Below are 25,198 nucleotides of genomic sequence, written 5' to 3'. Positions count from 1 at the left end.
GGGTGCTCCATCCACATGGCAGCCATGTTCCCTTCAGCCCTGCACTCACCCATCTGACAGACTCAGACACTGCCAGCTGGTCCACAACTCTTGGAGGTGTTTTCAAAAGTAAAATGAAACCCAGATGGTTTGGCTTTGAAAGACCTGCCCTATCTCTTTCCTGCAATAACTTGGAGCCCAGATTCAGTGCTGAGCTGGGTTCTCTGCTTGGCAGCTAAAGTTTTCCATTAAACTCTCAACATTTTGTGGCTTAGTCCTTATGATTTTCCCTCTTTCAGGGTGATAAAGAAATGATGACAGAATTAACTAATTATTAATCGTTATTTGTTAAAAATCAAATTCCCAGACTTGGTGAAATACGGATATGAGGCACATTCTGTTAAAACAAACTTAAAAACAGCAAAAGTTATACTTTCTTTTAGTTTGAAAAGAAATTATTTTTGGAGTTAAGAAAGTGTATTAAGTTGAAACTCAACCAACCCACTCACAGATAATAACCCATCAGAAACAGCTTTGGAAAAAACCAGCAGAGAATGTTGATGGAGTATGTGGGCTGGGAAACCTTGGATAGAACACAAAATGTATCCATTTGATGCAAAATAGAAATAACGATTAATTTGAACTATTTTTTAAATTGAAAGCAGATCCTTCAATCAAAGCACATCCTACTGCAAAGAACCAAAAATGGACTTCTTTTGAAATATCTGAAAAAGAAACAAGTTTGATTTCCAAGAAACTTATTTTAACTTTTATGGATACTGTGCATTTCTGTACCCCAAAAGTTATGTTCTTGGATACTCAAAAAAACCTCCAGCTTTTTTTTTTAAAAAAAGATTTATTTATTTATTTGAAAGTCAGTTACACAGAGAGGAGGAAAGGCAGAAAGAGAAAGAGAGAGAGGTCTTCCATCTGCTGGTTCACTCCCGAATTGACCACAATGGCAGGAGCTGTGCTGATCTGAAGCCAGCAGCCAGGAGCTTCTTCTGGGTCTTCCATGTGGGGGACTTGGACTTGGGCCATCTTCTATTGCTTTCACAAGCCATAGCAGAGAGCTGGATCAGAAGAGGAGCAGCCAGGGCTATAACCGGTGCCCCTTTGGGATGCCGACACCACAGGCGGCAACTTTACCCACAACGCCACAGCACCAGCCCCAAAATCTCCAGTTTTATACACACACAGACACAGACAGAGTATAGCCAACTTACAAGATCAAATTGTAAGAAAATACAAGAAAAAACTGATTATAGAACTTTAAATTTTCAGAAAATCAGTAATTGTAAAGGACTTGGTATTTTAATAAGTAAAATCTACAAGATCTCCCATGGTACAGTCTTCCAAAGCTGTTTCAGTCATAATGCTTCATACAAAAATTATCCTAAATATAATGGATTAAAGTAACAAATAATAATAATTTATTTATATAATAATATTTATTCATATAATAATATTATATATACTATATATAATATTATATATAATATATTATATACTGTATATTATATAATATATAATATTTATATAATAATAATAATAATTTTTTTTCATAGCTTGTGTGGGTTGGGAACAGCATGGTTCTGATGTGAGGTCCCTCCTGTGGTGACAGTAGGATGGCTTCGGCTATGCCATCTCCCAAGTTTCCTTACTTACAAGACGGGCATCTGACAGCAGGAGCTGCTCAGTTATCTTCTCCATTTCTATGTGGCTCATGGGGTCTTCCCTGCATTGCTACAGTTTGAAGGACTGTGTCCCTGCAGAATGTCTAAGTCAGAACTCACACCCCAAGATGGTAGAAGAGGAAGAGTCTTTCGAGGTGAGTATGTCATGACAGCACTACCATTATGAAGAGGTTGTTGCCATTACAAATGGGCCCCAGGAAACATCTCTCTATACCATTCCATCTCTTCTGCCATGCATTTAACCCCTTTGTCTCCTTTCTCCTTGTGAAGACACAGCAATAAGGCAACATTTTGGAACCAGAGAGCAGCACACACCAGACACCATATCTGCCTTGCCTGGAGTTCTCAAAAAATTGTTAAGAAATACATTTCTGTTCTTTACAAATGAACTGGTCTCAGGTATTTTTGTTAAAGGAGTAGCAGTGGGCTAAGACACCATGCTCTGACATGTTAACTCAGGACTCCCAAATTGTGTCCTGAGAGAAAGCAAGCCAGTGAGAACCTGCAGAAGCTTTTATGGCTTTGTTTTCTATGATATTGATTATGGGAGTCAGTTAAACATTTCTGCTCAGGTTCAAGGGGAGGGGAACCAAAGTGACACCACTTCATAGAAGAGTGTCAATATCATGTTGTAAAAATATGGCATGGGGTATATATTGATGAGTCCAACACTGGATAATATAACATTCCACACCAACACAAGGCCAACCAAGATTTCTACTCAGATTTCTTCCTACACAATGATCATATTTAGGTGTATTAACCAGCTTTTTCTGACTACAATGAAATACCTGAAACAAGCTACTGAAATAGAAAGACTTATTTAGCTTATAGTTTTGAAGGCTGAAAGTCCAAATAAGGTGGTGCAAGCTCTGGCCAAAGTTCCATGGTGGATGCCAGCATGTATCTCGGTAAGCATCACATAGTAAGTGAGGAGCAGAGTCAGCGGACCCACACTCGGGTTTTTATAAAAGCCTTCATGAAAACTACCTTCTGAGGGCACACTCTCAGTGACACAGGGACCTCACCTCCTCAAGGATCCAGCCCCTCCATATGCTACCACCCTGGGGACCAAGACTTCAACACATGGGCCTTTGAGGGGCACATTTAACATACAGATGATAACAGACAGCAATAAGAATAGTCTAAGAGCAGAAAGTAAGAAGTAGTCACCATCATGGAGGAAAGATTTTTCCTCTGTTTGATGAAAACATACCTAGGTGACAGCTTTGCCTATGTAGTAGTCTCTATCCAACAGAATCAGTGAGGCATAAGAAAGAATATCTGAGATAGAAAACAAATTTCTGAAAATTTTATAGTCAGACAAAAAACAACAAGAAGAAATTAGAAAACTAAAAAACAGTGCTGGAGATCTATGGGATCCTATTAAATGACCCAACATATGGGTCTCAGGACTTCCTGAAGGTGTGGAAAGAGAGCATGGATTAGAAGGCCTTTTTAGTGAAATAATTATAAAAAATTTCCCTAATTTGGAGAAAGAAATGGATATCCCCGGACAGGAAGCACATAGAACTCCTAATAGCCATGACCAGAAAACATCTTCACCACAACACTTTGTAGTCAAACTCTCCATAATAAAACATAAAGAAAACATTTCAAAATGTATACAAGAAAAACACCAGATTACTTTCAGAGGATCTCCAATTAGACTCAAAGCTGACTTCTCATCAGAAACCCTATAGGCTAGGAGAGAATAGTGAGATATATTTCAAGTCTTAAGAGTAAAAAAAACTGTCAACCCAGAATACTATACCCTGCATAGCTCTCATTTATGAATGAAGGTGAAATAAAACCTTCCATAACAAATAGAAATTGAAAGAATTTATCAGCATACATCCAGCCTTCCAAAAGATGCTTAAGGATGTACTGCAGACAGAAACACAGAAACATGGTCATCACTATGAAAGAAGGTAAAGGAAAAAAATCTCTCAGTAAAAGGAAATTCAAAGTGAAAAAATGGAAATATTTTTGGAAAAATGGCAGGGCAAAGCCATTACTTAACAAAAGTCACCTTGAATGTAAATAGCCTCAACTCTCTGGTTAAAAGAAAATGGCAGAATGGATTAAAAAACAAAACCCATCTATTTGCTGCCTACAAGAAACACATCTCTTGGGGCCAGCGCTGTTGCATAGTGGGTAAAGCCTCTGCCTGCAGTGCAGGCATCCCATGTGGGTGCTAGTTCCAGCCCCAGCTGCTCCACTTCCAATCCAGCTCTCTGTTATGGTCTGGGAAAGCAGTAGAAGATGGCCCAAGGACTTGCACCCACATGGGAAGACCTAGAGGAAGCTCCTGGCTCCTGGCTTCGGATCAGCACAGCTCCAGCCATTGCAGCCAGTTGGGGAGTGAACCAGCACATGGAAGATCTCTCTCTGCCTCTCCTCTGTGTAACTCTGACTTTCAAATAAATAAATAAATCTTAAAAAAAAAAAAGAAACACACATCTCACCAACAAAGATACACATAGACTGAAAGGGGAAGGATGGGAAATGATATCCCATTCTAACAGAAAGCAAAAAAGAGCTGGTGTAGCCATACTAATATCAGACAAAAGAGACTTCAACACAAAAACTGTCAAAAGAGACAAAGAAGCGCACTGTGTAATGATTAAGGGATCAATTCAACAGGAAGATATGACTATTATAAACACATACGTACCTAATTACAGGGCACCTGACTGTTTAAAAGAATTGTTAATGGATCTAAAGGGAAACATAGTCTCCAATACAATAATAATGGGGGACTACAATATCCCACCTTCAGCAATGGACAGATCAACCAGACAGAAAATCAACAGGGAAACAATAGAGTTAATCGACACTATAGACCAAATGAACCTAACAGACATCTACAGAACTTTCCATACTACAGTTGCAGAATACACATCCGTCTCACCAGTGCATGAAACTTTCTCTAGGATTGACTACATGCTAGACCATAAATCCAGTCTCAGCAAATTCAAAAAACTTGAAATAATACCATGCTTCTGCTCTGACCACAGTGGAATGAAGATGGAAATCAACAACTCAAGAATCTCTAGAACATATGCAACACATGGAGACTGAACAATGAGACTGAACAGTGAGTCACTGAAGAAATCAAAAGAGAAATTGAAAAACTGTTGAGGAACAGTTTTTTTTTTCATACTATTTGTTGAACTCTACTTAGTGTAGAGTTAATCTTCTGTGTATAAAGTTAATTGAAAATAGAACTTAGTAAAAAACAAGAATAGGAATAGGACAGGGAAGAGGAAGAAGGGTGGGAGGGTATGGTGGGATGAGTCACTATCACTATGTTCCTAAAGTTGTATTTATGAAATGCCTGAAGTTTTTAGACCTTAAATAAAAGGTTTCTGTGGAAAAATAAATAAATAAAACTAAAAAACAAAAGTCCCAGTGGAACCTTCACTTTCCCAATGGAGCAAACATAAAGATGAAGTTATATGAAATAAGTAACAACTCAGTTGTAGAAGCTGTTCTCAAACACAGTCATCTTACAGAACTGCTTTATGCATACTTCCATTTTGTTACATAGAATATTAAGAAGATGTGCCCAGGGGCTGGCACCGTGGAACAGCAGGTTAAAGCCTTGATCTGAAGTGCCAGCATCCCATATGGGTGCCAGTTCTATTCCCGGCTGCTCCTCTTCCAATCCAGCTCTCTGCTGTGGCCTGGGAAAGCTGTAGATGGACCAAGTCTTTGGGCCCCTGCACCCACGAGAGAGACCCAGAAGAAGCTCCTGGCTGCTGACTTCGGATCAGCACAGCTCTGGTCATTGCGGCCATCTGGAGAGTGAACCAGCAAATGGAAGACCTCTCTCCCTGTCTCTACCTCTCTTTGTAACTCTTTCAAATAAATAAAATGAACCTTAAAAAAAAAGAAGAAGAAGATGTGCCCAGAGGTTGAGATTTAATAAAATTAAACAAGGACATTCTTAAGTGAAGCTGTCTTCCTTTTCAAATTGGATGTGGTGGTGAAGAAGTTAAGTAACTGCTGGCACGCTGGTGCCCCTGCTTCCATCTGTGCTAAAGCAGCAGCAGTTTTGCTCATCATCATTTGCTCAAATGTTGATATTGTAGAAATCTTAGTCTTTATGAAAACAGTTATGACTTTATCCCTGAAAGGATTGCAAGGACTTCCAGGGGTCTCTGGATCACACTGATAACTGCTCACATCTACAATAGCAGGTTCCTGAATTAAAATGGCTCATTTTGTCCATTAAGGAAAAGAAAAAAAAAGATATTAAATAAAGTATCTTTAACCAGAAACATACTTAAAAATAAGGATACTGTACTGATAAGTAGACAAAAATATTGTGAAGGTAAAACAGGGACCAAATCCTCTATTTATCCTAGGTACAAAGATTCAATATTTATTAATTCAGTACTTGCAGTAATTTTACATAACATAACTGTGAATAATGAGAACTGACTTACAAATAAGCCCATAACAAATGCCCAGTATAAAAGGGAGTCTTGAGTTTACTTTTTCTTTGCAAATATTAGCAGTCTCAGCTCAAGTGATATCTTTAAAATTTTTTTATTCTTTCTCATTGTAGAACTAATACATCTTACGGTGTCATTTCTAATTTGTAAAGAGAAAAAAATTAATAATAATTATAATCATATTATCTATGATCAGCTATAGTCATCAGAATTCTATTTTGTTTCCACTGTCAAGAAATATTTTCACAAAAATAGTCACAGGAGTCAGTTTAGAATCACATCTCATAGAAGTGACAGAGCGAGGCTGAAACCATATTTACCCTATCTCAAAAAGGAACTACAATACGATAGAGAAGTGTGATAGGAACAGAGGCGTTACACCATTGCTATGGCCTGAATGTTTCTGTTCCTCCCAAAATTTATATCTGGGCACCTAACTCCCAAAGTACGGATAGTAAGAGGTGGGACTTTTGAGGTGTAACTAGGTCATGAGGGTCATTACCCTCATGAATAATAATTAGTGCCCTGAAAAGAAAGGCAGCTCCAAGGAGCCTGTTGGTGTCTACCAAGTCAGGGCACATAAAAGGCACCATTTGTGAGGAGCACAGACACTAGCTTGCTGTTGTCTTGATCTTGGAAATCCCAGCCTCTAGATCCATGAACAACACATTTCTGCATTTTATAAACTTTCCAGTGGTACAGAGGCCAGAGGGTGGCACCAGGTGAGGAATCAAAGCTCCTGCACTGGTCTTGACTTAGATTCCTATGTCTCTGATCTCTTTGTTGGGAGGCTGCAGAGTGATGCAAATGGAAGCAAAGACAGAAAGGAGGTCACTACTATACATTCCACTTCCCATGCTTCCAGCATTTTTCATTCTCCTTGTACTGAGTGAGGCAGGGCCATGTGACTACTTCTGGCTGGAGCACAGAGGCATGCTCTGGGAGAAGTCTACAGGTAGATGTCTTCTCTACCACTTCCATTTCTCTCCCTTCCCTGGACACAGCAAGCACCAGAATTTCTATTGTCATGCTGCCACAGTAGGGCAAAACCTGTCATCCTCTGTCATGGAACAAAGAGCAGAGTTATCCTAAGGAATATACACTTGTTTTAATCATTTTGTTTAACTCTTTTGACTTTGGAATTATTATTTTTACATTCTTAATGTTCCCCTTTATTCATTTTATCCTGAATGTACAAATAATGTGTTCTGGGACAAGAGGGATTTTTTACCAAATTCCTCATGGTAGATAACTGCAATGGGCATGTAATGAATACCAGGTCAACTGTCTTCCATTTGTAGCCAAAAAAAAAAAAATTTCCTGCTTATGAAAAGGAAGGAGGCAGCTGCTTCTCTTCCTTCCTACAACTAGTCTCCTCCTTACTCCAACTCTTTGATAGGTAAATAAAATCTCTCCAGGAGGCAGATAATGTCCATCTCTCCTTGTAAGCACTACCTATCTATACAGCTCTCCAAGTGTTAGTCCGTCTTCCCTTTTCATCATGGACATCCCAGTGGAACTGGTTCTCCAGTCTTCCTGGTACAATGGGTCTAGTCCAGGCTTTTTGATCTTCTTGGGAGATAAAATTTTTTTATTTGAGATCAGAGGAATTAACTGGGCAAAGACTACAGTATTCATGGTATGTGCAAATGTTTCCCAGCAAAGTCAAAACTAACCTGTTATTTTATAGCATGTATTTTTGTATGACCCAGGAGTCTAGGTTTGTTTTGCATAGATACTGAAAAATCCAGGGAAGTTTTATGTCTCTACATTTATTATGGTTTAGCCTCACTTGACTACTGAAAGTGGAAGACCCAGATTAATTTAAAGAAGAGAGTACTTTAAGGGAAAACAGTGAAAGCTGATCTTGAAAGCATAGCCTGATCACACTCTTGTTTTGTTGCCGCATCCATACAAGGACATTCGTGACATAGGGATCTGCCTCCAAAACCCTAACATTCTGCCTCGAGATTAGACTTGCTGATGCAAACAGTAATAATAACTCTTCTGATAAAATTCCTATCCTCAAAAATCAAGTAAATGATGACTGTATTTGTTATAGCAGTTGTGCATATCATTGCGGCATTTCACATGTTTGTTTTTTCCTCACCTGTAATTTAGTTTGACATCTCAGAGTGAATATCTCAAGCATGACTAGGTATAATTTTCCAGCTCTTAATAGTGGTATAATTAAAGTATTTGTAGGCATTGTAAATTTAATTGACATGTAAACAATATGCTTGTGGATGATAAGCACGCACTCATTTCCGTATCAAAAATTGGAAGCAAATAAGCTTTTTTGTCTTTTAAGACAGAGCCTCTTTCAATGACTTAATTATTTTTTCCTCATAATTATGTTATCAGCCTAGGCTTGGCTCAAAACAAGAGCATTTATCTTAGCATAGATAAGGATCATTTTGAAAACCAAATAGAAGGCAGGTTTTTAAATTTAGAAGGCAAAAATCACTGGAAGTTGTAAGTATAGAGGCTAAAATAAGACAAACTGTTTCTAAGACAAATGCTTAATTTTGGAAGGGAGTATTTGATTCGACTGCATCCCTGAGATGAAGAGCTTCTGGGACATGAGCCAGACTTGAGTTCAAAGTCCTGGAAGTAACTTAAGAGGTACATTTGCTTGGGCCTACCAGCACACTCTTAGCCAGCATTTCTAGTGTGTGAAGGAGAGAAACATTCTTGATTTCTTACTCTCCCTTCTTAACACAGAACTTCTCAGGAAACCTTGGTCGGGACATCCGATTGGCTCCACCTTTACAATATCTAATGGCTAATTTTATACATCAACTTGACTAGGTCCTTGTGGTGCGCAGATATTTGGTTAAATATATATATTTATTATATATTATATATAGAGTTAAACAGCGCTTGGTAAATATTGTTTCTGAGTGCATCTGTGAGGTTTCTATTTCAGGATGAGACACTTTTAAATCAGAGACTGACTTTTTAAATCTGAGCAAAGCAGGTCCTCTCCCCAGTGTGGGAGGGTCTCATCCACTCTGTTGAAGTTGTGAGCATAAAAGGCTAAGGAAGAAACAACTCCCTCTCTCTGCCTGAATGACTTTGAGCTAGGACGTCTGTTCTCCTGTCTTCGGACTCAGACTAGAACTTATGCTACCAGCTTTCCTTGCTCTCGGCCCTCAGGCTGAGGCTGGAACCACACCATCAGCGCTCCTGAGTTGCCAGTTTGTCAACCTCAGGTCATGGACTTCTCAACTTCCGTAACCACATGAGCAATTCCTTATGATAAGTCTCTCTCTTGCTTGCTCTCACTCTCATTCCCTCCCTCCCTCTCTTTCTCTCTCTCTGCATGTGTGTGTGTCCCTGTTGAGGTCTGTTTCTCTGGAGAGCTCAAGCTAACATAACACAGATGGATGATGGTTCAGGGCCCTATTTTCTGTCATTTCAGTACGGCAGTTTGCTTCTCCTTCTCCTCCATCTCCCACCATGACTCCCTACTGTCTGTTCTCAATGCAGTAGTCACAGAAAGCCTTCCTAAGTCAGACTGGGCCTCCCTTGCCAAGGTTCCTACAAGGCTCTCCCTGATCCAGCCTCCTGTAAGCCCTCCCTTACTGGGTTCTTTCTCATCGCTCCACTTCAAGCACTCTGACCTTACTTGTTCCTTGAACCTAATGGTCAAACTCTTGTCTGATGAACAGTCTGCCCTCAGACAGCTCCAAGGTTTTGCTTAACTAGTAACTTCTCAGTGAGGCCTATACATACAATTATTAATTACCCCTTCATACTCTACTCATCAAGCCTCTTTCCCAGTTTTTTCCCATAGTGCTCCAACTTCTAAGACATTACTGAGTTTACTTAATATGTATATTGCTTATTATCTGTCTTTTCCCTTTTAGCATATAGGGTTAACAATGGCAGAAATTTGGGTCTCTTGTGTTCACTTTTATCAAGTTCTTACAACAATGTATTGTTTGTGGTAGGTGCTCAAGAAATACTTAAGTGAATGAATGAACTTGAATTATCTATGCCACAGTGTTGTCTTATAAGCTAAATTCAACACTTACATAGTGCTACTATATTCCTGTCTACATATTTCTAAACTTTCCTGTTTGTAAAAAGTCATCAATCTTCCCCATATTTTCAGCTGTCAAGGAAAGAAAACATGAAAATATCTACATAATTGTTTTTAAAGGAATAAAATTAGTTACATTTTTAGCTATCATTAGCATGATTGCTTGGAGACTTAAAGGAACAGACATGTTCCTAGCTTCATTAGATGCGTTTTAGTGAATCTTTTGCAGAACCTACTGCTAATAGAACATCCGGAATAGATTATGCCTTCCTAGATACACTGAGCACAGGTGTGCACACACGTGTGCACACACACACACACAGTAGGGAACAACTGCCAGTTTTCAGATCAAGTGAATGAAGGATTAGGAGAAATATATGACAAAACACACTTTGACTTAAACGTTTCCATGTCAGTTAACATAATAGCAGTTTAGGTAACTGCAAGATACAAAGAGCTATCAATATCCTGCGTTATGTAAAAGATGCATTAGATAACGTGTAAAGTCCCAGAATTCATCACTTAATACACACTAGTTGATTCTGAATATTAAAAATCATTTTGCACTGTCATTTTATGTATTATTTCTAAACATTTTATTTTCTCTGACTATAACAAGCATGTGTTTTCCTATTAACTTAATCCCGTAAGTTTTCTTCTGATGGAAGATTATTATGTAGATAAGAATATATTGTCATTGACATCTATAAAAGTCTTCTGTGATTTTTGGTTTCCTTACACAAATGAGATGACAAAATTGAACATTTAAACCTGAAGGCATCATCTCTGGATCCATGAAGCTGTCATATTGGTGCATACGCCTCATGAAACGCTATGTGAAATAGCTCATTCATCTGTCTCTGTTATACTCTAAATGTACTAACAATCTTTCATCAAGTTTCAGGCCATGTCTATCTTCTCTCAGAGACTCTCAATGTCCCCATAAAATCAACAATCCATGAATTTCCTTATTCTTTCTCTTGAAATTATTACTTTATATGTATGTGTATGTTTGTGAGGGGTATCAAGTCATACATATATATAAATGTATCCTTCATTCTTTGTATATCTACATGTGTCTAAAATGCATTCTCTGAGGGAAAATTAAGGATTATAAAGTAAACTGAAAATATGTTATTTGAAAAATTAAAGAAAAAGAAAAGAAGGAAGGAAGGAGGGAGGGGAGTATAGTTATCATCTTTGAACTGTATCTATGAAATACATGAAATTTGTCCTCTTTACATTAATTTAAAAAAGGATACACACACACATGCATATATATACATATGGATTGGCACTGTGATGCAGCAGGTAAAACCACCATCTGCAGCGCTGGCATCCCATATAGGCACCAGTACGAGTCCTGGCTGCTCCATTTCTGATCCAGCTCTCTGCTATGGCCTGGGAAAGCAGTGGAGGATGATCCAAGTCCTTGGGCTCCTACACCCAAAAGAAGACCTGAAAGAAGCTCCTGGCTCCTGGCTTCGGGTCAGCACAGCTCCGGCCATTGTGGACACAGGGAGGAGTGAACCAGCGGATGGAAGACCTCTCTCTCTCTCTCTGCCTCTCCTCTCTCTGTGTAACTCTAATTTTAAAAAAAGGATATATACTTATATATATTTCTAGGAACATAGAAAATGATCAAAAAAACTGGCTGAAAATTATTTACGAATCCTCTGCCTTTGCTCTCATTCCTGTGTGTGTGTGTGCACAAATTGTTTTTATTTATTTATTTATTTGAAAGGCAGAATTAGAGAGAGGCAGAGGCAGAGAGATAGAGAGGTCTTCTATCTGTTGGCTCACTCCCCAAGTGGCCACAAAAGAGCTTCTTCCGGGGCTCCTGTGTGGGTGCATGGGCCTGAGGACTTAACCATCTTCTACTGCTTTCCCAGGCCATAGCAGAGAGCTGGACAGGAAGGGGAGCACCTGGGGTTGGAACCAGCACCCATATGGATGCAGGCACCGCAGGTGTTGGCTTTACCTGCTAAGCCACAGTGCTGGGCCCCCATTTCTTTTGAGCAATCATTTTTGTTTCTCATAGGTTCAATGTTTAGAGTGAAATATGTCTTTTCAAGTTCTTTTAACACATTAGTTTACAGTATTTCTTGGGAAGTTTTTCACGTTTGCAAACTGATGACTCATTTGACTATGGGGCACTGAGGTCCAAAGTTTTGTCTTAATGAAGATTCTTTCAATGATATTTTGAGTTTATCATTATTACTGACAAACTGTACAAAACAGGTTGTCATAACAACCAGGGCTTAGTGGCTTAGTGTTCCATATTTCTAGATTTAATTTATATACCTAAATAATAGTATTTGCGTGTTACTTTAAACTACCTCTAAAATAAAATGCTTACCTTGAGCACTCAAGAAGAGTGCCTAAGGAATTTCATCTAAATAAATATATCATTGCAAATAATAAATATGCATGTCTCTTTCTATATAAATATGTATGTGTGTACAGCTAATGTATTTTAAGTATATACTTTACATTCGTAAAACCCGTCTTGTTTTCCACCTATTTACCAGGTCAACTTCTGCCTATTCCTCAGTACCCACATCCTAAAACTTGCCTCCCAAATAACAGTTCTCCAGCTCCCTCATGCTCCTATTGTTCTTGGGCCTCTTTTCTGGAACTCTAAATTTGTATTTAATTTATGCAAATAAGGATCTGTATTTATACCATGTTTCTGCACTCCTAAAAAAAGAAAATATCATCGTACTTGTCTTAGTGTTTCTCCCAAAGACCACTACACAGGACCTTAAACATGACAGTTAGATACTGAGTGACCTGAATATATATCTTGGTCAGGCAGTCCTTGGGCAGGGCTTATAAAGCTCTGGACTGAGTTGCTGCTTTGATGGAGTACTGACATACTAGGTACATATACAAATGGGGGCTGTTCATCTTTACAGTTCAATATTCATCTTATTAAATATTAAAATGAGCTCTCTGTAGAGTACTGCCTCTTACTGTCATTTGATTAACTGTACTATAAAGTTATTTTATAATGCCAGAGAGAGTGTTAGGTATTCAAGACAGCAAAAGACTCTACCACAGGTCTTAGAATGCAGAGGCATTTAGATTCTAGGAGCAGAATTAAATTAAGTTTGGAGATAAAAAAGCCAGAACACTTTTCACATTGGTTGGTCTTTTGAAGAATTTTCTGCTCTTATTTCTTTTGTCTGAATCACAATATAAAGATCCAGTTTTTGCATTTTCTACATGCACATAGTATGACAGAATCACTCAAGAACCTAAGGATGTGCACAGAGGTAACAAGTCCATAAGTGAAGTAGGCAATCAGGGGTAACAGAAGCACTGCTTCCCTGAATTTATTTCTAAATATCTCTTACAGAAAGTATTCTCCCCTTCCAGGTTCTACATTCTAATCTAATCTACTCCCCTTGGGGTGATTCTTCTTTCCCATGGCATCTCTCCTTTAGTCACCACCAGGCAGGTAGCAGTCACAGATGCAATACTGCTCTTGCCTCCCACCCACTCAGGACTGTAAACAGCTGCAGCCCATCACCAATCCCAGTCCTTGTGTCATAAAATTAACACCTCTCCACACTCCCCAGTTGTTTTTTTTTTTTTTTTTTTTTTTGACAGGCAGAGTTAGACAGTGAGAGAGAGAGACAGAGAGAAAGGTCTTCCTTCCGTTGGTTCACTCCCTAAATGGCTTCTGTGGCCGGCACACTGCGCCGATCCAAAGCCAGGAGCTTATTGCTTCCTCCTGGTCTTCCATGCAGGTGCAGGGCCCAAGCACCTGGGCCATCCTCCACCACCTTCTCAGGCCACAGCAGAGAGCTGGACTGGAAGAGGAGCAACCGGGACAGAATCCGGCACTGCAGGTGGAGAATTAGCCAAGTGAGCTGTGGCACCGGCCCCCACTCAGATTTATACACACACATACACACACATACACACAACCAGGTACATCAGGTAAGGGACTTCAGAAAGTTCATGGCAAATTCATATTGTCTTTTTGTTCTACTTTTCCATGGACTTTTTTTAAGTCTCCTCACATCTATTCAGTGTCATCCTGGGGTACTCAATTATGCCACTGTTAGACTGAAACCTATTCTCATGTCTCCCACTATCTTCATACGCTTTTCCGCACTTGGGATGCTCTTTCCTTCAATTCAATTTCATGAACATTTATGGACGATTTACTATTTTCCAGAAACCACTAGGGCCTAGGAATGCAGATGTAAATATGCAGCAGGTATCTACAAGGACACTCTGTTATTTTCATCTCTCTTTTCTCTACTTGCTACCTAAGAGACATGTGAGGAGAAGGCATGTTCACCCCACCTGATGCTCATTCTCCTAACCCACATATTCTCTTACCCCACATTCCACGCTTCAGCAACTGCACTATATAAGCCGTAGCTTCTTAGGTCAGATTTCCTGTCAAATGTTTTAACTTCCTAGAATTGATCTAATATTCATGCTTCCTAAAATAACATAATTTTATAAATCACACCTAATGCATCTTTGCTCTAAGACTTTTACATGTAAAGATATAAACCACATTAAGTTCTAGAAGACACTAATCTATGTTGAAAATAATCAGAATAGTTGCAGTTGCAGCGAATGGGGAAAGGGACTAGGACTAGGAAAAGGAATGGGCATCAACAAAATCTTTGTGGAGTTACAGTACTTTAATGTTAAGCAGTCTATTAGGAGTTTGCATTATACAGGTATATGCATTTGTCTAACCTCACTGAACATTAGATTTTGTGCATTTCATGTAAATTTTACTTTTCTGTGCTTATTTCATAGCAGTTTTATGACTTTCATTCATTTTCCTTTATTAAATTTTCAGGTAATCTAACATCAGGCATCTTATAATTTCAAAGATTATTCTTTTTCTCGTATTTTTTTTTTCCTATTTGATTGACCCTGTTTTTTATGACTTCTCATCACCCTGTTCCTTTTTCAAGTTTTTGAATTTCTAATTCAACATGTCTTATCTCACTCCAGAAAAAAAAAAAAAAAAAAAAAAAGAAAGAAAAATCTCCGCGAGTGAGATCCCAGTGGAAAGAACAGGTCATCAAAGAAGGAGGTACCTTTCTCTGAAGGGAAGAGAGAACTTCCATTCTATGACCTTGCCTAAATATGATCAGAGTCAGTGAACTCAGGGGGCTTCCATAGCCCTGGCAACTCATGACAAGAGCCTAGGGTGATTACTGATGCCATAAACAAGAGTGTCAATTTGTTAAGTCAACAACAGGAGTCACTGTGCACTTACTCCTCATGTAGGATCTCTGTCCTTAATGTGCTGTACATCGTGATTTAATGCTATAACTAGTACTCAAACAGTATTTTTCACTTTGTGTTTCTATGTGGGTGCAAACTGTTGAAATCTTTACTTAATATATGCTAAACTGATCTTCTGTATATAAAGAGAATTGAAAATGAATCTTGATGTCAATGGAAGGGGAGAGGGAGCGGGAAAGGGGAGGGTTGCGGGTGGGAGGGACGTTATGGGGGGGAAGCCATTGTACTCCATAAGCTGTACTTTGGAAATTTATATTCATTAAATAAAAGTTAAAAAAAAAGATGTCTTATCTGCAACTGCTTATAGAAATGTGTTTAATTAAGATTGGATTGGTTTCAGATTTCTTCTGCTTTTGGGTATTTTTATTGAAAACAAAGTTTTCACCAACGGAAATCAAATTTTACAAATCCAGATTTCTCTTTTCTTCTTACAATAGTGACCTTATATGAGTGTCACCTGGGGAGTCTGAGGCTAAGTACCTCCGCGGAAAAGCACTCTTTCATTTGGTGAAATATTATAGCTTCTTCACCCAACAGTACACGCGTTCTGATGAGGCAGTCTTGGAGTGACCCTTCTTCTGTACTTACAGTAACATTCCCTCTCCATTTTTTTTTTTCTTTTTCTTTACCACCAAGTCTTCAAGGGCACCATCTCCCTGACACTTGTGTTTACTTGGAAGTGGTACCATTCTGAAACTCTGACCTGGACTCTGTTCCTTTTTAAGTCATTTTATTTCAATTTCCCAATCTACAAGATCTCAATGATTCTCAGTATTTTCCTGTTCTGAGTGGTACTTGGTGTTTGAGAGAAATTTTATCTGTATCTCATAATTCCTACACTCCCCATCTATACAGCTCAACCATGTCTCCACCCCACCACCACGTCTGCTTACGTCTCCCCTTCAGTGCAGTCTGTAGCCAAGATTTTGCTCACCTTAATGTTTATTTCTCTATACTCATTCTAAAGGCACAATAGGTGAATTTGCTTTCCTAGACCACCAGTATGGTTTTGGGAGGACATGTAGAGAGAATCAGATTTAGGAAATCTCCTTCTTTCCATGAAAATCTGGAAATATTTGGGATTCTGTTTCTAAAATCCAGAACATTAATATTAAATCCGACAATGGCAAGCATTGCAAGCAGAGTCCTGCAGTCAACTCATCCTACTCTGCGATCAAAAGTCTTTATTGGAACTGTAATTGAGAACTATGCTCCTAAAAGTGGAAACTACCAGGACAAAGGCAACATTTGGGATTGTCAAGGTTATCTCGTGTAACTGTTAAGGAAACAATGACACTCATTGTTCTGCTGGGGCCAGGAAGAAAAGCTGCTACCTGCGGTCTGCATCCAACATGGGTGCCAGTTCAAGTCCCTGCTTTTCCATTTCGATCCAGCTCCCTGCACCCACGTGAGATCCGAAAAAAGCTACAGACTCTCGGCTTCGGGTCAGCCCAGCTCCAGCCATTATGGCCATTTGGGGACTGGACTAGCAGATGGGAGAGTGGACAGAAGATACTTCTAACTCTGCCTTTCAAATGAAATACATAATAAATCTCAAAAAAAAAAAAAAAAAAATTCTACTACCCTGAGTGTGGAAAGTCCACTTACCCAATATCTGGTGCTGGTAAAATCCTGTTTTTCAAAACCAATGTACAAATGGATGGAGGGAGCCCTGGGTGGTTCAGTAGCTGAGAAGGGAAACTACTCATGACAATAGAACCAATGCAAACCGCCATCATTTAGGTAAAAAATGAGAAGTATTGGTAATTTAATATGGCTCCATAAATACCCTATCTGGGGAAAGTGAGATTGTTGTGGTAAGTTTGTTTGAGCCCAAACAGAATTCACATTAAGTAGTTTATAGATGAGATAGAACTGCACTTAAGAAAACTTTCATAACATATGTGGAATTTTGTTGATAATATTGGTTGAGCAAATCAGGACCAAGATATAAGGCAGATACATTTATCAATACATTGGTATTTCACTGAACATCTGATGTTTCTCCTTGAAGCATCAGAATTTCCTAGATCAGTTTCTTATGTACAAGGTACAATTTTCAAAAGCTTTATGGAAAAACAGAATTAAAGGACAAGCTTATTTTGGAATAAAATAATTTTAAATCTATGAATTTTTTCATAACACATATTTCCATTAACTTTTTGTAGACTCCTCAAATCTAGAGATGCTATTAAACACTTTAGTATTAATTCTCACCTATCTATTTGGTGAAAACCTAATATTTACCAAAGTACTAAAATTCGAACCAAAGCTTATTCTGAAACAGAGCACTCTATTAAAACATTCAATGTAATTATTGTGATATCCATCTTTTGTTATATCTGAGAAAATTAGGAGGTGCAGTGAATGTTAGAGGGAATAATCTAAAAAATTCAAATTTGGAATGACTGAAAATATGAGATGGAGTTGTAGTTTCCAATGTACACAGGGGACAAGCAGGTGTGTTATACCCACCTGGAAGAACATTCTTAGAAATTTTTCTAATATTCACAAAACTGTCCAATGACTGAGGAGGGTTCATCAAAATTGGGAGATTAAGGTGGAAACTCTCCTCAAAACAGCCAGTGAAAAACAAAACCACCTTGAAAGCCTATCTCCATCATTGTGGTCCCTGACCACACAGGGGAAGTGCTAAGAGATCTTTTGTGTGGCATCCATATTTCTAATTATAGACTCAACCCACTTTAAACTGGAAGAGTCCTTAGGAAAGGAACTAGCTGACACTTATTTCCTCACCTAAGCATGAGATGTAGAGAAGTTAACTGTTTTCTGCATATGGGGCACCACGTACCTTAATGAGTAGGCCAAGTTTTGCTGCAGGAAGAAACACTCCTAAATCCACTGGAGCTTTACCTTTCCTGTTCACTCTATGCATCTGACAAGGGGCTCTACTCAGTATCGTCTCAGGGACCCAGCCTGTTGCAGGCTGTCTGCAGCAGGACGGGAAATTGGTGAATGGCACCTTGACGTTCAAAGTTCCACACAGAAGTACATACATCATTTCTTTTTTTTTTTTTTTTTTTTTTTTTCATTTATCAAAGCAAAGGGCATAGGAAGGGATCACAAGGTTTAGAATGGTGGTGTATGTGAAAAGCCCTAATGACTTCTACTCTAGGTTAGAGGAGGACCACACTGTTTGTACCACATTCAAATAGGAGTTACATACTCAAAAGGTCTTCACTCTAATAGCGTAGATACAGAAAAAGTGGCTCTCTTCTCTTCACCCTTAAAAATAACTTTGAGATAGAAACTTTTCTTGCTGGATATTATCAAGCTTGTGCAAGATGCATCCTATGACAACGAAAGAAATAACTTAGGAAAAACAACCCAAGGAAGACAGAAAGTTCTTAAATTCCTAAGCTCTATTTTTATTATACAAGATTAAATATGCCTAAATTCTTTAAGCCAGTGCTTCTCAAATGCTGGTCTTAAGGAAGAGCTACTCCCAGGATATAAAACACATACTTCCTTTCCTATAAAGAAAATTTTCCTGAAGGAAAAAAAAAAACAAAAAAAAAACAGAAGGTGGACTGGTATGGACAGTGATCCCTGTTTTGGCAACCATTTACATTTGGTAGTAAACACCAATTCAGCCAATTATCTGGAAAAATTTTTTTTACTCATTGAAACACCAACTTTTCCATGTGTGAGAAGCCCAAGATTTGTTCTCTTTAGGCAATTTTATCACTCTTGCCTTTTAACTCCCTTTCACTGATCGCTCACTGAATTAGAGATGCAAGATACATGAAAAAACTTCTCAGAAAGACCACAATAATCTCCTTGCCAACTTCTCTGATACAAGTGGTGGTCTATAACTCAGAGCTGTGTGGCTGGAGACAGAAGTTGAAGAACCGACCCAGTGTCACAGTTAGAGGGAGTTTTACTCTAAAGGTGGTAACTTACATAATCAGCTTGCACTTTAGCACCATCATTCTAGCATTACTTGTAGACTGTAGGAATGGAATGTCTGAACGGTTGGTTAGAACCGCAGGTAGAGGCTGGTGCTGTGGTACAGCAAGCTAAGCCGCCATCTGCAGCATCAGCAGCCCATATGGGTGCCAGTTCGTGTTCAGCTACTTTTCTGATCCAGCTATGCTTATGGCCTGGGAAAACTGTGGAAGATCGCTCAAGTGCTTGGGCCCTGGCAACCAAGTGGGAGACCTGGGAGAAGCTCCTGGCTTCCTATTGGCCCAGGTCTTGCCTTTGTAGCCATATGGGGAGTGTGTCAGCAGGTGGAAGACCTTTCTGTTAGCTACCTCTAAAGTAAATATTCTGGAAAAAAAATTCCAACTTGGAAAATGTATTGCACCATCATTGTGGGATGAACTAGAAGTGTTTACACAATGTCCACTTTAATGCCTCTTATCTTACTCTACAACTGGGGCCTAAAGAAGCTGCCTTTAAGACATTTATATTTTTCATCTTTATAACCTATGGCCGGCGCCATGGCTCACTAGGCTAATCCTCCGCCTGCGGTGCCGGCACACTGGGTTCTAGTCCTGGTCAGGGCCCCGGATTCTATCTTGGTTGCTCCTCTTCCTGTCCAGCTCTCTGCTGTGGCCCGGGAGTGCAGCGGAGGATGGCCCAAGTTCTTGGGCCCTGCACCTGCAAGGGAGACCAGGAGAAACACCTGGCTCCTGGCTTTGGATCAGTGCGGTGCACCAGCCGCAGCGGCCATTGGGGGTGAAACAACAGAAAAAGGCAGACTTTTCTGTCTCACTGTCCACTCTGTCAAAAAAAAAAAAAAAAAAAAAACAAAAAAAACAAAAACCTCACTGGTCTGCTGACATGAGTAAAGTGCAGCAAAGATAACTACTTGCTGAGGTTGATGAGGAGCAAGTGCTAATCCTGAGGTGTGAACTCCTTGGTATGGCTCAGTAACAATTTATAGGACACCTTTTTCCTTCAGCGTGGTGGTAGTTTAACCATGGAAACCTCTCTTGAAAATCAATCCTGGGTCCTGCCCAGCATCCTTATTTAAGTACTCTGGAATCAGGGAAGCACTTGCAAAAAGTACAGGTACTTATTCTGGCCTTCTTTAATTTCACATAAAGCATGCCTGGGCTAACCCAGCATAATCTTTTCCAAAAACACACTCACTTTTATTTAAAAAGTGTTTTTTTAAATGTTGGATTAAATCTATAAAAAACAGCATAAGGGAAATAAAAAAACCTCTTAAAACCACAAGATTTCCATAAAAAAAATTCCCTTATAAGAATTACACCAGAGTTACGTGCCCAAGAAAACTCTAATCAGCGTCCAATTGTGAGGTCAATCATTCTGGATATTTCTGTGGTATTTTTTGAATGAGATTACCATTTACTTTTGAGTAAAGCTGACCTAGGAAAGCTTCATCCAATCAGTTGAGGCATACACAGAACCTTTCTTAAGCAAGGAATTCCATCTGGCCTTTGCATATGCCTTGCCCAATTAAATCCTCCACTTGCCAAGCCTCCACAATTCTATAAGCCAACTCTCTCCAACAAATCTATTGATATGTATCCTGGTGGTTATCTCTGGTGAACCCTAATACAGAACCTAGGCAGCTGGATGGCATCTACCACTCAGAGTATACACACATCCTAGACCTGGAATGATCCAGTATTTTTGGAGATGGGGCTCTCTATGCTCCTTTTACTCATGTGTATCCATACCTCAAATATTTGATCTCTTCTATCAAGTTCTTGCTGCCCAATGCTGTTATTTTTGATTTCTGACGTATTTAACTGGAAGGAAAATCATATTCATTTAATATCCGTCAGAAATGAAAAATTCTTTATATAGCTCAATTTTAAGACAACCCAAAAAATACTATGCCCATTTCCTCCAAGAAAACCCACACAGATGGCTAAATTTGTAGTTTAATTATAGAGCAAAGATTTGAAATCACAAGATCATTTTATCAATCCTACAGTCTTATTCTTGCTTCTACTTTTTCCAAAGGTAAGAAATCTTACTGTCTCATAGAAAAACTTTCTCAACCATGACATTAGATTTATGATTACTTAATCAAAACAAACTGACACACAAGTGCAGGCTGTTAAGGAGTCTAAAGACAGGCACTAGCATATAAACAGAATAAAAATTTCAAGTTTTAGCAAATCAGGTGGTTTTACACTAAGGCTAAGAGGATGCCTAACATTATAAGTGCTGTGTAGGCACCTATTTTGTTCTATCAAAAGATCTGGAACCACACTGAGCAACTGTTCAAGAATCCAGAAATACATGTTATCTAGAAACATATAGCATCCTCTCACCAAAATCTGGAGGCCAGAGAGACTACCAGTTTATAATCTGCTTTACATTATTCATCCACTCTTATTTCAGAAGCAACCAAACTATTAAAATGTTCAATTGCGAATTACTTTCCCCTGCCTAAAACAAAGCCCTACAAACTAGGCCCTTAAGATTTTAAAGCATAATTCAACTGTTATCTTTTATCCCCTTGCTACTAGTCAAACTCCATAGTAAGTTTGGAATACTTCCTACAGTATATTCTTCCATTTTAAATACTTTTATTCAGCCTCAACAAGATTAATAGTGGCCAGCAGTACCATTATCAGACAAAAAATTTCATCTTTAATGCTATAGGCCTGGGAAAAAATGAAGCTCTTAAATCTTTTCTCTCCCTGTAAAAGAAAGTTATAGACAATAGATAACTTGGCATTTCTTTTATATCATCAATTTTCAATAATGCCTTAATCCAAAAGAGCAAAAATTAAATAAAGAGGTCACATAACAAGTTGAATCATACACATCTTGATTAAGAAACTAATACTGGAATATTATCCAAATCATAAAGCAAGCACACACTCAATTATCACATTCCCTATATATGAGAAGAGGCATTCAGCATTCAAGTCGTAAGTTTATTTACAAACATATCTAGTATGCTATGAGTTCAAGAGTTTGATCCATTTTCCAGAGACTGAACCTCTTGAAATGCTGTTATCTGCAAAATAAAAGCAAAAATTATCATCAGTAAAATATCCTGTTTAAAACCATCTACTTTTATCAATAAACTGTCAGTTTAACTGGTACATCAGAAAGCGTTTACAGTATCATGATTGTAATCATACTGATTTGCTTCATCATATGCACCAAAACCTTTCCATATGATGGATAAATCACTCCCTTCTTAAACTAAGAAAAAAAGAATTTAACTTTCTGAAGTATATTTTGGGACTAATTCCAATTATCCCACTAAGCTTCTCACAGCATTGCTGAGAAACTCATCACAAATCATCTAAGAAGCTCTCTTTCACACACAGATCAGTTCTTCGCAATATGCAAGACTCCTTTGGGCACACACTCCAGGCTTTCTCAACCTGTACCCTATTGCTATTCTCTCAGTTGGGACAATGGCCTATGGTGCTGTGAAACCATTATCCTTCAAAACCAACGCCTTCATGAGAAAACCATCTTCAGAAGCTTTAACTTTTCCCAAATTGGCTGAGCTGATCAGGCACAGACTATTAATAACTCTAGCATCATAGGAGACTAACTCCACCAGCACTAGAAACTTTTTTTCTTAAAAATCTCTTGGGAGTTTTCACAACTTAAGTTAGGATTACCAACACAAGATTTTAAAAACGATTTGGGAGGGTGCTGTGGCGTAGCAGGGCTGGCATCCTATATGGGCGATACTTCTGATCCAGCTCTCTGCTATGCCCTGGGGAAGCAGTAGAGGATGGCCTGCACCCACATGGGAAGACCCATGAGGAAGCTTCTGGTTCCTGGTTTCAGACTGGCACAGCTCCGGCTGCTGTGGCCAATTGGGGAGTGAACCAGCAGATAGAAGATCTCTCTCTCCAACTCTCTGTGTTACTCTTTCAAATAAATAAAATCTTAAAAACAAAAAAAACAAAAAAAAAAACACTGGACGAGAACAGCAGAACTGAACACTTTACAGTCTCAACAGAAGTGTTCTAAGCCACTGTTACTTTTAGTAAAACTTCTCAAGACAGAACAATATTAATCAGTTTACCTGTTTACAAGCCACTCTAGAACAAGACTGCTTGGGCAAGAATCCTGTCCACCAACACTAGTTATCAGAAGTTGGGCAACTTAACATCTTTATGGATTAGCAAAGTATAATGGGCCTGACAATCAGTGGTACTCAATAAAGACTAGCCGCTTTGGTCAAGGAAATATTTGGTTATAGGTTTATCAATTCGTAACTCCAGGAATCGGTGTGGTGTGGTACAGTATAAAACTGAAAGCATTTCAGTGCTTTAGTGGACTTAGAAAAAAAGCTCTAGGGAGATCAGAAAAACCACGGATTACCTGTTAAACGGATGACCTAAAACATCCTTATTTCTTAAGCAGCTGGTGCCGTACTATGAAGAACGGGGCAGCAAATCCAGATCCAAGATACAAGGTCATCATAGCTAGCAACCTCCACTTGTTTTCCACTGAAAATGGCAAATTCTGTTGGAATAAAAGAACAGGAAACGAAACGAGAAAGTCAGAGTTTCATTTTGCAGATCCAAAGTCATGTCCGCAGGGAACGCTGGAGATGTCCGTCACACGTTCAGGTCACATAGGTCACGTCCCTCATCCTCTTAGACATTACCCTCCTAATCCTTTGACCCTCACTACCAGCTAAGAAGTATCTGACTCCAGCCAGCACCAGGTAGTCGTGTTAAGAACTCAGATGTAAGATGGCAACTCTCCACCCAGGAGACAGACGGCCCTGTAGACAGCATTACCTTCTGACTTTGGCATAACCAAGCAGCCACGCGCCCTAAATCCTGCACTTCCCAAGCAGGCCTCGCGGATTCCCCAAGGGTGTTGCTGCGGACGCCGCCATTTCAATGACCTGGACCTGAGGTTACCCCAGCTGCACCTGAGGGCAGCCAGATCTCCTAACTCAAGACAACTGGTTGGAGAAGGCTGGATCCGCAAGCACAGGCCCTCTCCTCCTCATCCGTTCCCAATGACCTTCACTCAGAGTCCGATGACCTCCAGCTCGGCCCGAGTCCCAAACACGGGCGGCCGCGGGCGGCCTCCCGGGCCAAGCCGACCTCGGCCGGGGCAGCGGCCCACGGGGCCAGGTAGGGCTGCCGGCTGCACCTGCCCACGTCCTCCCGGGGCTACTGCCGCGGTCGCTGGGGGTCGACCTGGGAGAAGCGGAACGCTAGCCTACTTCTCTGAGTTTCCGGCCTGCCCTCTCTCTCCACGCAGCTCGTGCCCAAGAGCCCCCTCCCCTAGCCCACCTGGGACCCTTTCACACTAACCTTCCCTGGGCCCTCCTCATAGTGGCTCCTACGGACCACGGAGGTTGTGAACCTCCGGATGCTCTGTCCCAACATGGCGCGGCTGGAAGCTCTGCGCGAGGCACAGAGACCGCAGAAGGAGAAATGGCGGAACCACACGAAACCTCGCTCCTTGCACGACCTTGTTCCCCTGTGTAAGGGCCGAAAAGGAGCATGGGAAGCGAACGTCGCAGAGACATCCGGAAACGCGACCAAGTGGCGGGCTCCGAGGATTGTGGGAGTTGTAGTTCAGAGCACAGAGGCAGGATTGTGGGAAATGAAGTCTCGCGCCGTTCACCCGGAAGAACGGACCCCTGGGTCTTGCGGCGGTGGTTCCTTAAGAACTCGGTTCTTTCCTTGACCTCAGGTTTAGGATTGTTGGGGTCTGTTTCCCGAAACGATTTCATTGAGTCAAGGGCAGCAGTTTATGGAACAGGAAAATAA

General features: G+C 39.8%; 1 protein-coding gene and 1 non-coding gene across 2 annotated transcripts; both read right to left on the bottom strand.

Moving 5' to 3' along the window:
* Positions 1–22,345: 22,345 nt before the first annotated feature.
* COX7C (cytochrome c oxidase subunit 7C) lies at positions 22,346–24,911 on the bottom strand. The gene is made up of 3 exons (XM_017344576.4): positions 24,737–24,911; positions 23,784–23,927; positions 22,346–22,449 (listed from the first exon to the last, which is right to left on the bottom strand). Exons 1-2 carry the CDS (start codon positions 24,809–24,811, stop codon positions 23,811–23,813), a joined length of 192 nt encoding a protein of 63 aa, XP_017200065.1. The 5' UTR covers positions 24,812–24,911; the 3' UTR covers positions 22,346–22,449; positions 23,784–23,810.
* Positions 22,536–22,598, bottom strand: LOC127492882 (small nucleolar RNA Z39). Its single transcript, XR_007922711.1, has one exon. It is a non-coding gene; the product is annotated as a small nucleolar RNA Z39 (small nucleolar RNA).
* Positions 24,912–25,198: the final 287 nt, after the last annotated feature.

This window comes from Oryctolagus cuniculus, chromosome 14 (assembly GCF_051225735.1).
Source record: "Oryctolagus cuniculus isolate XC-2025 breed Fujian yellow rabbit chromosome 14, ASM5122573v1, whole genome shotgun sequence".
Taxonomy (NCBI): Eukaryota; Metazoa; Chordata; class Mammalia; order Lagomorpha; family Leporidae; genus Oryctolagus; species Oryctolagus cuniculus.
This window is presented reverse-complemented; position numbering and strand designations above follow the sequence as displayed.